This window comes from Culex quinquefasciatus, chromosome 1, assembly GCF_015732765.1.
Source record: "Culex quinquefasciatus strain JHB chromosome 1, VPISU_Cqui_1.0_pri_paternal, whole genome shotgun sequence".
NCBI classification, from domain to species: Eukaryota; Metazoa; Arthropoda; class Insecta; order Diptera; family Culicidae; genus Culex; species Culex quinquefasciatus.
The window spans coordinates 107242381-107257099 of record NC_051861.1 but is presented as its reverse complement, the minus strand read 5'-3'; the positions used below and the strand labels follow the sequence as shown (position 1 = coordinate 107257099).

General features: G+C 38.8%; 1 protein-coding gene across 3 annotated transcripts; it reads left to right on the top strand.

Moving 5' to 3' along the window:
• Positions 1–1097: 1097 nt before the first annotated feature.
• On the top strand, positions 1098–11973 carry LOC6041276 (amidophosphoribosyltransferase). 3 transcript variants are annotated; one of them, XM_038254157.1, is made up of 4 exons: positions 1098–1534; positions 9970–10784; positions 10906–11261; positions 11321–11973. In XM_038254157.1, the coding sequence occupies exons 2-4, from the start codon at positions 9971–9973 to the stop codon at positions 11813–11815; spliced, it is 1665 nt and encodes a 554-aa protein (XP_038110085.1). In that variant the 5' UTR covers positions 1098–1534; position 9970; the 3' UTR covers positions 11816–11973. The 3 variants fall into 3 exon arrangements, with proteins under 3 accessions (XP_038110085.1, XP_038110074.1, XP_038110067.1); XM_038254146.1 differs by lacking the exon at positions 1098–1534 and adding an exon at positions 1923–2225; XM_038254139.1 differs by lacking the exon at positions 1098–1534 and adding an exon at positions 1923–2236.
• Positions 11974–14719: the final 2746 nt, after the last annotated feature.

Below are 14719 nucleotides of genomic sequence, written 5' to 3'. Positions count from 1 at the left end.
TTTCATTTCAACTCGCGATATCTCGGAAACTTTTGATTAGATTTTCAATGTTGAAAAATAAAACTTTTGTGAAATTTATGATAATAAGATTTCTCTTGATTCTGAAAAAAATAAATATTTTTTATTGAAATGTTTTTTTTCCGCAAATCGGGAATTTTTGAAAGATGAAAACATTGTTACGAGCTGAAAATGCCTTATTCATCTTTTTTTTAAGTTTTGCGATTGAACCAAACAAAAAAAATGTTTGTCATGTGTCACCACTGAAGCACATAAACACAAATCAAAAAGATGTCAAGTATTTTTTTCCGTGTTTTTGTGAGCATCTTACTGAAAATGATTTAAAAGTAGTAGTTTATGCAACAAGCAGCAAAAAGAAGTTTTTTCAGCAGTCTTACGAGGTTTACCGAGTTGAATAAATATGACGATTGCTGAAAAAATGAAGTTTTGCAACAAGTTGCTTAATTTTTTTTTTGCAATTCTGAAAAACGATTTTTGAACGGAATTTACTTTTTGAAACTAGTGCTGAAGAGTTCAACTTTAAAGCACCCATTTCAGTGTTAATTTTCCATTCTGTTATTTTTTATAGAGAAAAGTATGTCATTTCGTCGCTCTAGAATGCCAGGAAATGTAAGTAGTTTCAGACGGAATTGCAAAAAGTAGAACTTTTCAGCCCTTGTACCGAAAGTATTACGTTTCTGTTTTATTTTTAATGAAAAAAAGTAAGTCGTTTTGTCATTCGTGAATGACAGGAAAAGTTAGCTGTTTCACATAAGGTGCTGCAAAAACTCTGGAGTTTTTTTAAAAAGGTCCAATAAACCAAATTTACAGTTTTTGCTTTTTGGGTGTTTTTGAAACCGCCTTGAGTCAGGGGTATTAAAAAAACACCCAAAAAGCAAAAACTGAAAATTTGGTTTATTGGACTTTTTCAAAAAAAAAACTCCAGAACTATTTTTCATAATACAATACTTCTACGTATATCTTTACGAGTCTCTTCCAGTTTAATAGTTGGCAAATTGCATCACATCTCCGCCGGCTCGTGCGAAACTAATACCGACGCATGGTTTTGTAGCGAGTCCTAATGTTTGTTCATAGCACAAATCACTTATATCGCAAAACCATGCGGTGTTGAATCCAGCGCGCGCGCGCGTCACTTTTTGATTTATCTCCCTTCGTTTGATATTGCTTTCGATCTGGCTCTGGTTTGTTTTGATCTATTCTATTGTATGAAATAGTGGTGATCGTGAAGATGGTGCTAATCAGCGGTCAAAATTAGCAACTCAAATGGAATAGTGTTGCTTTGCAAGTTTGAAGTCAATTAGTGGTAATCACCGGTGAAATCAGTGTGTGAGACACGTGCACTTTGCGACTAATTGTGTTTGTGAGCGTGAACTTGCTGTACGATCGCCGATCGCTGTCCTTGGATATTCTTGATCTTTTCGTCGAATTTGCTGAGGTTTGCAGATTGTGCGCGAGTTTGTCTAGTTTAGTTTGGATCGCTGTTGATAAGCCGTTCAAAAAATTTTAAAACAAACAAGTAAGTATAAGTCAATACACAGTTGGTCACCAATCCGCGATCGTTTGACGAGAGTGATCATCACCGTTGACGTCAATTTCAAAGTCCTTTCACTGAAGCAAACTGATAAGATAACTATTAGAACTAGTCTAAGGATAGAACCTTCGATCAGCACCAAGTGTTGTGTTGCCATCCTTGTTGCGCACGCGATCAATGCCACGATCACTTCCTTTACATGTATTGGAACATGATCAAGAGATCGAGAGTGAGGCTCTCTCACGAGAGAGAGTCAACCTTAAGGTGGTACTAGTCGAAAGGGTCCCAAATGTAGCGTGTGTAGTGGAGCAAGGCTGGCCGATCTTCGACGGGGATGATCGCGGTGTGTTAAATATGAAAAAGAGAAATTTCCTTCCAATCAGTTATTGTCCGTCGAAGCTCGGAGAGGCGAGGTTCGCGCGATCGTATCACTGTGGTCTAGTGCTTGTGAGATTTGGAGAATTTTTCTGTGAGACGTGTGGACGAAGCATTTTTTTGTTTTTTGTTTTTTTGGGGGCAGGTAAAAACTAGTTTTAGGGTTTTTTGGGGGCTCGTTTCGAGCGAAAAGTGCATAACGTAATCTCTGTTAGAGGAAAAAACAAACTTACGTGAGACTGAAGTTGGAAACGGTGTCGCAACCAAGGTGAAACGTGGATTCGATTCGTTCGTTTTGGAGGTAAATTTAAGGTAAACAAAGTGAGGTCGTCAGCATAAATTATGCTGCTGAAATGATATTTTTTCGGGGACAAAGTGCATCAGCTTATTTTGTGTTGGGATAGGGTTTCAACAGACAAGAGCGAAGAAGAATGTTTTACTTGGAAAGAAGGGCATCCAGCAGGAAGTGCAAACTGGTTCAACGGCTCAGCCCACGTCGTTTTGATTGATATTGCGACAGGCCAAGGTCACTTCTGTGACGAAGAAAAAAATCTTTTTTAAGACTTGATGAAGGAATAATATGGAAATTGGCCTAATTTGCATTTACTTCACAATGTAATGATAAGAAAGGATGCAATAAATCATAACTTGATCGAGAATGATCGATATTTAGTGCAACGATAAATACATTGTAGTGATGAAACTCAAGATTAACTGAAAATAAATGAACAGTGAAATTCTACTCAGAAAACTCTTCATGAAATTATAAGCCATACAGGAAACCCATCACGCAATAGTTGTTTTAAAATATTGATTCGATTATCCGATGAATTCGCGGAATTTTCGATTATCTGAAGTTAAATTTTTCCGAAGCCTTCGGATAAAACATATCTTTATAACCCAAAATTCAAAATCATAAAAACTTCAAAAGGCCACTTTCTTAAAATTTAAATATTAAAATTTAGATCAATTTTAGACACGTTTACAATAGCTAAAAATGTAAAAAACTGCATAAGGACTTTTCTTAAGTATTTCAGGATGTTTAATTTTTTAAAGAATTTTGATATTCTATTTAGTTGAAGTTGTCTATTTTACATCTCGACAGATCCATAATCACAAAAAAGATGGATGGTTAATAGAACTTGCATCTCTGGCAGCAATGGAATTTCTGATACAAATTTAAAAAAAAACCTGTTGCAGTTGAAAAAAAATCAGCTGGATTAACCAAAAAACCTAGCAAGAATAACGAAAGTACAAACAAAATCAGTCAAAAGGCTGAGTGAAATGACCGTCTTCAAAACTGACAGAATATTTTTTCTACCTGATTTTTTTTAAAATCGGCTAAGTATTTTTAGCTAGATTTTCCAATTTAAGAAACTTGTCAAAATGATTTTTTTGTGCACTTTAAGCTATAGAAAATTTAGGCTGAAAAACCTGACAAATTTACTAAAATTGGGATTTAGCATTTTCATAAGCATTTTGCCATTCTCACCTCAATGAGAAAAGGCTATAAAATATACTTATCGACTCGCAATTTCGCAATTTTCAGTGTAAGAACGGGCCTTGACCGATCTTATGCACTAGGTTCCCGACGAACACGCACTGCCCTTACACCTACATCTCACCCTTGCTCTGAGTCAGTACGAGCAGCACGCTAGAACACGCTTTGAGTGTTCGTGCCAGGCATGCACACCTTCTTTTCCGGTTACGCATTTTAACTCGGCCGGGGGTGGTACATTACGTAGGGTTTGATGTAAGTATAAGCGCCTAACCATTTATAGTGTACCTATCAATTTTCATTTAAGCAAGAACTGTTTAATTTTTAGTTTGAATTCAAAAACTAGTTGTTATTCTACTGTGTACAGTTTTCTCCTGAAATCTTCCCTAATGTTTAATCGTGTTAATCTGTTGCTATTTCTTCTGTCGCGGTGTTTTGTTACAATGTTTTGGACCTAAGCATGTTATTCAAAAGTTTACCAAAAGTACAATAGTAATATTTGTGTTAATCCTTTAACCATTCCATAAATTGAGTAAGGGCTCAAACCTCACTTGTTTGAAAAAAGGGTGAAGATTGAAAACAATAGACAGTAAAAGAGAATTTATTTTATAAAAATCAAGTATCAATAGTAAGAGAATGATGAGCGTATTTTGAAGAATAAAAATGAGAAGCTAGATGTATTAGATGTAAAATTAGACAATAGTTAATAAATAGAGATACAAAACAAGCTTAGATTATAGTAATGATAATTTATAGAATTATTCAAATAAATAAATTCGCAATAAAATCAAAAAAGATTAGGCGAATGATAAATAGACTTGATATTACTAGTACATTAAGGAAAAGTATATTTTCAAAACAAAGTTTGTTACAGCAGTATCAATTGATAGAAAAGAGTGAAAAAGCTTTGAGAGATAAGAGAATCAAAAGTTAGTAAAATTAAAATCAAATGTTGGATATTAAATAGAAGAATCAGTGAAGAATTGGGAATCAGAAGAGCAAAATAAAAATAGGAGATAGGTGGTAGCTGAGAATGAAGAGAAGAGAAACCCCATTGTGCGATGTTTCAGGTACATCCACAGCAGTTGACTCAACATACTGCGAATCAAAACAATACCGTCTACAATCACAAATTACTTCCCTTTCCCACATTGTTGCGCCCCTTTCTTTTAGCCGTCTCGACTCTGACCCGCGGTGGTCAAAGGTTTACGATCCGTTTCCACAGGCCACCAGCTAGGTCATCATAAAAACCAAGCCAACGTGGAGGTAAGAAAATAGGACACTCGCAAGGAACCAGAGCTATACTGTTCTGATCAAGATAATTCGGATGATCTAACAGAACTACGGATGTAGTTAGTTACGCTCCTTCCAGGATGTTCCTTACGTGGACGTCAACCGAAGAGCACGCAACAAGGTCAGTGCCATTGCATGCTCTTAGGTATCAATCCTTGGCCTGCTATAAAATATACTTATCGACTCAGAATCAAATTCTGAACAAATGTCTGTGCACTTAAGTGTTATTAATAGATTTTTTGAAGCCGGATCTCAAATATTTTGATGGAAAAGTTGTCCGGATCTATCATGCGACTCATCGTTGGATAGGTAGGGTAGAGTAGTCATCAATGAGACACGGGGAACAATGATAAAATGGCTCTCACAAGTCGTAGTTTCAACCAATCAGGCTCATATTTGGGGGAAAGGTGTGTTTACTGGATACACGTCTGCCATTATAGTGGCTTTGGTTATGGACGCTCCCTTGAAAAGTTATTCATAAAAGTTTGATTCTGGGGTGTAAAAGTAAATTATGGACAAAAATTACTTTTTCGCTCGTAGGCTGCCATTAACACCAAAACTAATATTTCTTCAAATTTCTTTCGTCGTTCCATAGGGATTGAGTTGGGCTACAATGTCCTTTCATTAGGTTTGGCCAAAATTTAGAATATACCCAGAATCCAGGGCTGTCTCATTGTTCCCCACTCATTTCAGCTCATGGGTAACAATGAGACACTTTGATTTTTCTTCATTAAACTTTTCAAAATCGATGGAAATCTTTCAAAACATGAATTAAAAGTGATTTTTGGCATATTTATAGAGTTTTAACTTCATTTAACCAAAAATACAAAGTTGTTTGGTATAAATATACGGATTTTACAAAATTTAAATACTTTTTAGTATAACTTTTGTTAATTAAAGTTTCATGTTGGCAAAATTGCTCTAAAATGTTCAAGGCAAGTTACCTGCAATGGAACAATACAAAAACATGGTGTTTTACTAGAAAAATCTTGATCTTCGTAGTGTGTCTCATTGTTCCCCAGCTGTCTCATTGTTCCTGCCAAGTGCGTCTACAATGAGACAGTTCAATAACTCTGGCTGTAGATGTCGGATCGATCTCATATTTTGGTCAATGTTAGAACACATTGAAAGAAAGAAAATGCAACAAAAAGCTCATTAAAACATGCTGATGAAAAAATTAGAAAAATCTTTGAAAGTTAAAAACCAAAAGTGTCTCATTGATGACTACCCTACCCTATTCAAAAAACCTTTCCATCAAGCACAAAAGATTGAAGATCTGACAACCCTATCAAAAGTTATAAGTACTTTAGTGTTTTTGACAAACTTTTTTGAGGTCGGATCTCAGATATTTTTATAAAAAAAAGTGTTATTTATACACTTTTTTGAGGATGTGTAGTGTCTTCACTTTATGAATGTGAGGGAGGCACCAACCACCTAATGGTGGATTAAGTAACGTTTTATTATTACAGTCAACTCTCTGGTTGTCAATATCAAAGGGACCGTCGAGGAAGAGAAGCGTCAGTTTACAAAACGATGCAAAATGAACACTCGATTGAAATTTGTTATTTTCTTCTTTATGACCAGCTATGAGAGAGAATAATGGCAACGTACAGCAAACAAAAACAAACAATCGTCAAACACCCTTCAAAGCTTCATTTCTCAAAGAAAAATGTCTATGCTAGCCATGGGAAAGTAAAGTTATTGACAACCGGAAGAGAATTTTAAAGCAAAAATAATCCAAGGGACCGACGAGGAAGAGATTCTTCAAGCTAGAGAAAATATCGACGAACAAGGACAATCAAAGTATGCAGTTTGAAGGGAATAAAGAATTCATCGGTACATGGAGCAATATTGATATCGAGAAGATCGACAGCCAGAGAGTCGACTGTGGTTTTATGAGAGTCCAGTAGCTTCAAAAATTAAAGATCATGGCCTCCACAAAGGCTCTCTTTATGACATTTGATTGTAAAAATAATTAAACGAAAATGTGCCTAAAAAGTTGTCAAATATAAAACAAATATTTTTTGTTCTCCTTACAATCGATTTTCGGTACACTCAACCCCCGGTGGTAGGTCACTTTTTCGTTTGAAACTTTTTTAGTTTGTACCCCGTTGGTTGGTCAAAGTCAAACTAAAAAGTGACGAACTGTCACTTTTTACACGGCGCTCACGCACACTATCAAAACAAACGTTTGGTAGTGCGTGTGAACTCCGTGTAAAAGGGGTGTCAAACTAAAAAGTGACCCCGTTAGTTTGACAACAGTTGGTGTCAAACCATTGGGGTTTGAGTGTATAACCAACTACACTCAAACCCCGATGGTTTGACACCAATTGTTGTTAGACGAACGGGGTCACTTTTTAGTTTGACCCCCCTTTTACACGGAGTTCACACACACTACGAAACGTTTGTTTTGACAGTGTGCGTGAGCGCCGTGTAAAAAGTGACAGTTCGTCACATTGACATTTGGAGTACTTAATTGACATATAATTAGGTTTTACACCGTGACGTCATTTGACAGCTCATGTGCACTGTTTACATGGTCTTCGTCGATTGTCTACGAATTTTCCCGAACAAAAACGACGACCGCATCGAACTGTGCTAAGTCCATGTAAACAGTGCACTCCTTCTAACCTCCAAATCGAGTCGGCGTAAAACCTAATTCGTTTGAGGGACCTATTGCAACTTTCTCATCAATACACATTTTAAGAATCTAAATAGAATTTTTGCCAATATTTGAACACGACTTTGAAGTTTTCAAACTTAGGGGAACTATACCCTTTCTCAGCCTAAAATTTCACTAAAAAACTACAGTTATCCCACATATTCGGAACACTCACAAATTCGGAAAACTTTTGTGATAATTTATCAATAGCATGCCAAATGCATTTTTTCTGTCGCCCCTGCTATTTTTAGGACCTTTATTTGGACTTTGTTGTTCATTTGGACAAAAAACTGCATTTCGAGACTATTTTATTCAGAGCAGCAAAACACTGCCTCCAATTTGCTCGTTCCATAATTGTGGGATGTTATTGTGCCTCCCACAATTGGGTACTAAAGCCCTATGTCAATTTTTATGTACAACGGTAAAAAACACGATAAAAAACCATTTCTGATCACTTTTTTCATTTTAATGCAAAATTTTTTTTTGACAAGACAACATCCGATGGATCAACTATGGTCCCCTTGGAACGAGCTGTCAAGTAGGAGCTTTTCTGTCAAGAAGGACCGCGAGGTTAATTTTTCAAAATTGATTTAAAAATCCATTTTAAACTCTTTGTGCTCGTACAAAGGGTCATTGTACTCAGAAAAATAAGCTTTATCGCTGTAAACAATAATATCAGCAATCTAAGCTTCATTTTAGGACCCAATTGTGGAACACCTGAATTTAACTGATATTTTCACAAAAAAATATCAGACCATTAATAAAACATCACTAAGCTTGAGTTTCATTGATTTCAGTGAGTGAAGTCATTATTTTGTAAAAAATATGAACTCCAAGAGAGAACCAAAGTTTGTTTACATCCGTAAGAAAAAAGTGTTCCAAATTTGTGGTTTTCATGGGTCAATGTTTTTCTTCAAAAACTTGATAGAAAAGTTAAAATTTGCAGTTGTTCGATACACCTTTCGAAAGATCGCAAGGATAGCTTTCAAATGAAGGTAAAAGCTAATCATTATGTTCAATTATCGATTTGCTATGATTTGTTGAACATTGGCCGATCTGTAAACTGTTCCGAATATGAGGGATGAGTGTACGCCCATGAGATTTTGAAGAAAAATCCTCTTGCCCGATTAAACTTTGGCATTTCTAGACTTCTTTGATAAAATCGGAATGTAGAAAAGAGTTGGCAGAATGTTGCCCCAACAAATATCAGCATTCGTTTAATTTTAACAGAAATATACGCAATTTAGTAAGATTACAGTCAACTCTCCGCTTGTCGATATTCAAGGGACCATCGAAAAAGAGAATGATCAGTTCACAGAACGATGCAAAATGAAGACTGGATTAAAAATAAATTTCCTGTTGTACACTGAAACCCCGATGGTTTGACACCAATTATTATTATTGTCAAACGAACGGGATCAGAACTCACACTTACTACCAACCGTTTTGTTTGATAGTAAATGTGAGTCCCGTGTAAAAAGTGACAGTTCGTCAAGTTCTAGTTTGACTTTGACCAACCAACGGGGTACAAACTAAAAACGTTACTTAATCCACCTTTAGATGGTTGGTGCCTTCCTCTCATTTATAGAGTAATTCTGGAACATTATTTGAAAAGGGTGCATAAGCATTTTGACAGCTGATACTATTTTGCAATTTCCGAGACAACAGATCACTATTTAACACTTACAGTGTTGGAAGGTAGCTGGAGAGGCCAGTTACTGTTAGTTTTAGTTAGGTAGTTTTTTTTTTTTTTTTTTTTAAGGGCAACTATTTGCATCTTTAGCAGTAGCATAACTGTAAAAATGTTTTATTCATTTTTGACGCTTCATTTTTTTCTTGAAAACTAGACTTGAAATTTAGTCCCTTTTTTAATTCTACTTGACCTTGACCAGAACCAAATAAAAATCTCCATGGTAAGGAGTTCAGTGGTTAGGAAACAGTGATGGTGGTCAAGTTTTGTCTAGTCATACCAGACTAATTTTATTGACAAAAAAGGAGAGGCCAGGGTCAGAGCAACAGAATTTGGCCCACTACCGAAAATTGATAAGAAGGTGAATCCGGGAAAGAGTTGCGTTGAAAAACGTTCGATTTCTAGACCATTTTTGCAACACGTGATTTAAATCCGTTTTGTGTTTTAGCAACTGGAAGTTTTTCTATTTTGTAACAGTTTTCTCACCGCACGCGGTCAACCGTTTTGTAGAGCATGGTCGTCCGATTGTGCAAACATGTTGTTACATCAAAAAATATATATTTCCACTCCGCACTGTTTGTGCAAAACTCGAGCAAAAATACAGACTTATTTTCAAACATCTCCTCCACCAAGAGCCGCGTTCGTTGCCATGGAACTACGAGCAGTCATAGCACGCGCGATTAAGGATTAGTAACTATCAATTCCAATCGCCAGCGAAATAGGCTACTACGATCACACACTATCAGCGCGCCGACATGGCCTGCTGCGCTGATAACGGGTTCACGAGCCCTTCTGTCGACGTTGTTTACTTTGAGCAGCGTTCCCTTTTGATGATGATGCACCGAGTTATGCCGATTGCACCATGTTTTTTTCGCTGACGTAGATCTGTTTACTTCCCGTAGGATGGATCAACCGTCACCGCAGCAGCAGCAGCCGGACCATGCCGTGGAGGAGGTCGGTGATGCGCTGGAGATGCTCAGCACGTCAGCTTTTACGACGCCACGTGTCGCGCGGGATGACGGGGACAAGTTTGCGCTGAAGGGGAAACGGGCCGGACGGGGGGTGGTCCAGTCTGGGCTGACACACGAGTGCGGCGTGTTTGGGGCGATTGCAACGGGCGAATGGCCCACGCAGGTCGACGTCGCGCAGGTTATCTGCCTGGGGCTGGTGGCCTTGCAGCACCGGGGTCAAGAGTCGGCCGGAATCGTCACGAGCGAGGGAAATTGCGCAAAGAACTTTAACGTGCACAAGGGCATGGGTATGATCAACAACATCTTCACGGACGAATCGATGAAGAAGCTGAAGGGCAATCTGGGCATTGGTCACACGAGATACTCGACGTCGGCCGCCTCGGAGGAGGTCAACTGTCAGCCGTTTGTGGTGCACACGGCGCACGGAGTGCTGGCGGTGGCTCACAACGGTGAACTGGTCAACTGCGACAGCCTGCGGAGGGACGTGCTGTCCCGTGGAGTCGGTCTGTCCACCCACAGTGACTCGGAACTGATCACACAGGCGCTGTGCCTGAATCCTCCGGACGGCGAGGACAACGGACCGGACTGGCCCGCCCGTATTAAGCACCTCATGCAGCTCGCACCGCTTTCGTACTCACTGGTCATCATGCTCAAGGATAAGATCTACGGCGTACGGGACCCGTACGGAAATAGGCCGCTCTGTATTGGAAAAATCGTCCCGCTTAGCATCGGCTCGTACCGGCAAGGTAAGCTTTTAATCGCGTTTGACAGGTTGCTTACCTTATGGAGCAATGTACACAATGCTAAAGGTGGCCATCTGTCAAACGCAGGTTTGCTTAAAAATGAATGTTTTTTCTCCCAACACAGAAAAGGTCGAAAAGCTGGCCGCCGACGGCTGGGTCATCTCCAGCGAGAGCTGCGGCTTCCTCTCGATCGGCGCCCGCTACGTGCGCGAGGTTCTCCCCGGCGAGATCGTCGAGCTGACCCGCGACGGCATCAAAACCATCGACGTCGTCGAGTGTCCCGAGAACCGGCGGCACGCGTTCTGCATCTTCGAGTACGTGTACTTTGCCCGGTCCGACTCCATCTTCGAGGGCCAGATGGTGTACTCGGTGCGGCTGCAGTGCGGCCGGCAGCTGGCGCGCGAGGCCTTCGTCGACGCGGACATTGTCAGCTCGGTGCCGGAGTCGGGAACGGCGGCTGCCCACGGCTACGCGCGAGAGGTGAGACTGGCGCGATCAATTCTGCACGATCAACCTTCTAACGACACTCCCCCTTCCAGACCGGTCTCCACTTCGCTGAGGTGCTCTGCAAGAACCGTTACGTCGGCCGTACCTTCATCCAGCCCTCGACCCGGCTCCGCCAGCTGGGCGTGGCGAAGAAGTTTGGCGCCCTGTCGGAAAACGTGTCCGGCAAGCGGCTCATCCTGATCGACGATTCGATCGTGCGAGGAAACACGATCGGGCCGATCATCAAGCTGCTGCGCGATGCCGGTGCCGTTGAGGTGCACATCCGTATCGCCAGCCCGCCGCTTCTCTATCCGTGCTACATGGGCATCAACATTCCGACGCGGGAGGAACTCATCGGCAACAAGCTGAACCCGGAGGAGCTGGCCAAGTACGTGGGGGCGGACAGTTTGGCCTACCTGAGCGTGGAAGGGCTCAAGAAGGCCGTCCAGCTGAACATGGACAAGAGCAGCGAGGATAAGGCCGGGCATTGTACGGCCTGTCTGACCGGGGATTATCCTGGCGGACTGCCGGAAGATTTGGAATGGTGATTTTTTCCATGCTTAAATTGTGAAGCTCAAGTGTGCAAAGCAGACGTTCATGCTTATTTTGAGAGATACGAAGATAAAGTGCGATCTGAGATCAATGACATAAATACATGCCTATATATGGAGTTCTAGTTTAATAAAGTTTTAAGTAATCTTTAAAAGAAGGTTTTTTATGTTTCCGAAAATTTGTTCTCGAATTCTATACAACTGACATTCATACTGAAATCAATCCATTATATTTTGCTTTTGGTCTCCTCAATTACGGACTTCAGGGTATTATTCACTGAAGACCTCAAAATGTATTGACCATTCCACTATATACGAAAGACGGAGTCGGTCTCCCCCTTTTCCATAATGTAACGATCTCTAGATTCATTTGTTAACTTTCAGTATTTGGCCTTCCCATTGGATATCGCTGTAACATCGTTTATATTCTGAAAAGGGAGTTTTCATGTTCGCGTTGACGTCATGTTCTCAATGGCTTCTCTCTCCGTTGCCATGCACAGATTCCTTCAAGGATATAGCAGCAATCGATCGTCCAACATCTTCTCAAACCAGTCGTCTCATGTATTACAGAATCTCCGCTTTGTTTTCCCGCCGTGGTGTTGACGCAATGACGTTTTGAAATGATGCCTCAAATCAAAGTTTCCTACGATTGGGTTGCTGCGTCCTCTTGAAAAACCAACAAGACACAGTCAAGGTATTTCGGTGAGAGGATTATCAAATAATAGTAAACAATATTCGAAACCAATCGGCGCAAAACTGGGCGATCAACAAAACGATGGGATTGAATAATCAGGAAGTTGTCGTGAAACTGCGAATCGAAGTTCGATCGCTCGAATATTCTCCCGCAAGTTCCCCTCACAACGTTGCAAAATAGCTGAGTATGTACGGAGTTTGGCAGGAACGCGGTCGAGAAAAACGAAATGTTGCGCAATAATTTGGGACCCCCAAATTATCAAATTATTAAGTTTCTCAATTCCCAAAGTCTTAAATTCTGAAAGTATTAAATTTCTAAGTTTTTATGCAGTAAGAAACCCAGATTTTGAGAGTGAAATTTTGACGAGGAACTTGGGTAATCGAGTGCGAAAATTTTTTTTTAAATTCCCTAGATTTTTTATTTTTGTTTTTGATCTAGGCCGTTGCAAATATTTTTTGAGGTTAATGTCCCTCGACTATGGCCAATTTCGAGCGGTGCAAAAAATATCTAAATTGAAAACAAATGAAAAAAAACATTAAAATTTTAATTACATGCCATGGTTTTAACATTTGAATATAAAAGTGTTTACAAAATCCTTTTAACCCGCCCAGATGTTTTGCAATAATTAGTTTTCAAAATATCTAAGTATTGGAGAAATATTTTTGTTTTGTCGCAAAAAATACTTTCTGCAGTATTGTACAACGGAATTTCACAGAAATAAAATAAAATATTGTTGATCGATCTCAAATATTCCAAATAAGATTTTAAACGCAGGAAAATTCATTTCAAATTATTTTCAGTTCATTAGACTTCTTTAGCCATTAAAATTTTGAAGTTTTTAGGAACAATTTTTTTTTTGTCCCCTGATATTTTTAACCAAATTTAAAGGGGGGGGGATATTTTTATTGTAGCTTGATTTATTTTTTTCGTCATTGCCATTTTTTATGATTGAATTTTAAATATGATTTTGTTTAAATTTCTAAAAAAAAAAATATTGAAATTGAAATAACAATGCATAGTCTCAACATCTTAATGCAAAAAGTGTTTTAAAATGCATTTTTCACTGGTTCAGTTGTTGTGCAATCAATAGTATTCAAATAAAAATGTATGATTTTACAAAAACAATAATTTTAGCAAAAAATAACTTTTTGCGCTACTAAACATCATTTTTTTTTAAATTCTTTAGATTTTTAAATCAACCCAAACATGCTAAAAATAATCCTAAACGCAGTGAAATACATTTTAAATTTATTTCAGCTGTTTTTTGACAAATTTAAAAAAAATATATTTTTTGACAAAAACTTTACCTAAAATTTGTACCAGCCTAAGTTAATTACATATTTTCTACAACTGACAGAATTCGTACCGAAATAATCCTATTAGATGTTGCTTTTCGTCTTCTCGATTACGGACTTCACGGTTTTATTCACAAAAGGTTTACTATCGTATCAATAATCAACTATAGACTGATGAAACGAGGTTTCGGGGTTGAATTTAAACTAAACTTGTTGCGTTGGTAGTCTAGACAAGAGTGCGTGAAATGCATTTCAACAGTTTTAGTACAGAGTGCTGCAGAGGACGAGCAGGCACTCATGAGAGGCTGAGAGATATAGATCTAGAACTCACAGGGGTGTTACAACATGTCATCACAACGTGTAAATAAAAATGCAAACTTTACAAATATTCTCGCTGTTTTCATAATGTAATAATCTTTAAATTTGAAACGATATTTTTCTGAACTCCTGTGCATTGCTGTATACAAACTTAAAGGCATTTTATTTGTTTGACCGAGCTACTTTTGTACCCGGCCAGTTTGAATCGTATTTGAGATCGTTTTACCTTCATTTCAATTTTTTAAAATAAGAGATTGTTTATGGTTTCGTTGTTCTCAATTGTTTCCGTGTCCGTTGCAAGACACAGGTTCCCTTCAAGGATCTCGCAGCAGTTGATCGTCTCACTTCTTTAACAACAGTCTCATTTGTTGTAGAAACTTCAGGCCATGTTCATCGCAGCAAAATCGTTCATACAACGACTTTTTGAAAAGATGCCTTCAAAGTCGAAGTTTTCATTGGCTGGGTTGGTGCGTCCTCTCTTGAAACACCAACTGTGACGCTGGATCTGAAATCGACAGAAAAACAAGACAACTAATAATCACTTTTTTCACTAGCTTTTTTCTATTAAGTCTTTTTTGGGTCAGAGACCAGGTT

Bases quoted from the DNA above. Each gene is read 5' to 3' on its own strand.
- LOC6041276 (XM_038254157.1), top strand. From the start codon at position 9,971: ATGGATCAACCGTCACCGCAGCAGCAGCAGCCGGACCATGCCGTGGAG. The intron at 10,785-10,905 runs GTAAGCTTTTAA...CTCCCAACACAG, and splicing joins CATCGGCTCGTACCGGCAAG to AAAAGGTCGAAAAGCTGGCC. The intron at 11,262-11,320 runs GTGAGACTGGCG...TCCCCCTTCCAG, and splicing joins CCCACGGCTACGCGCGAGAG to ACCGGTCTCCACTTCGCTGA.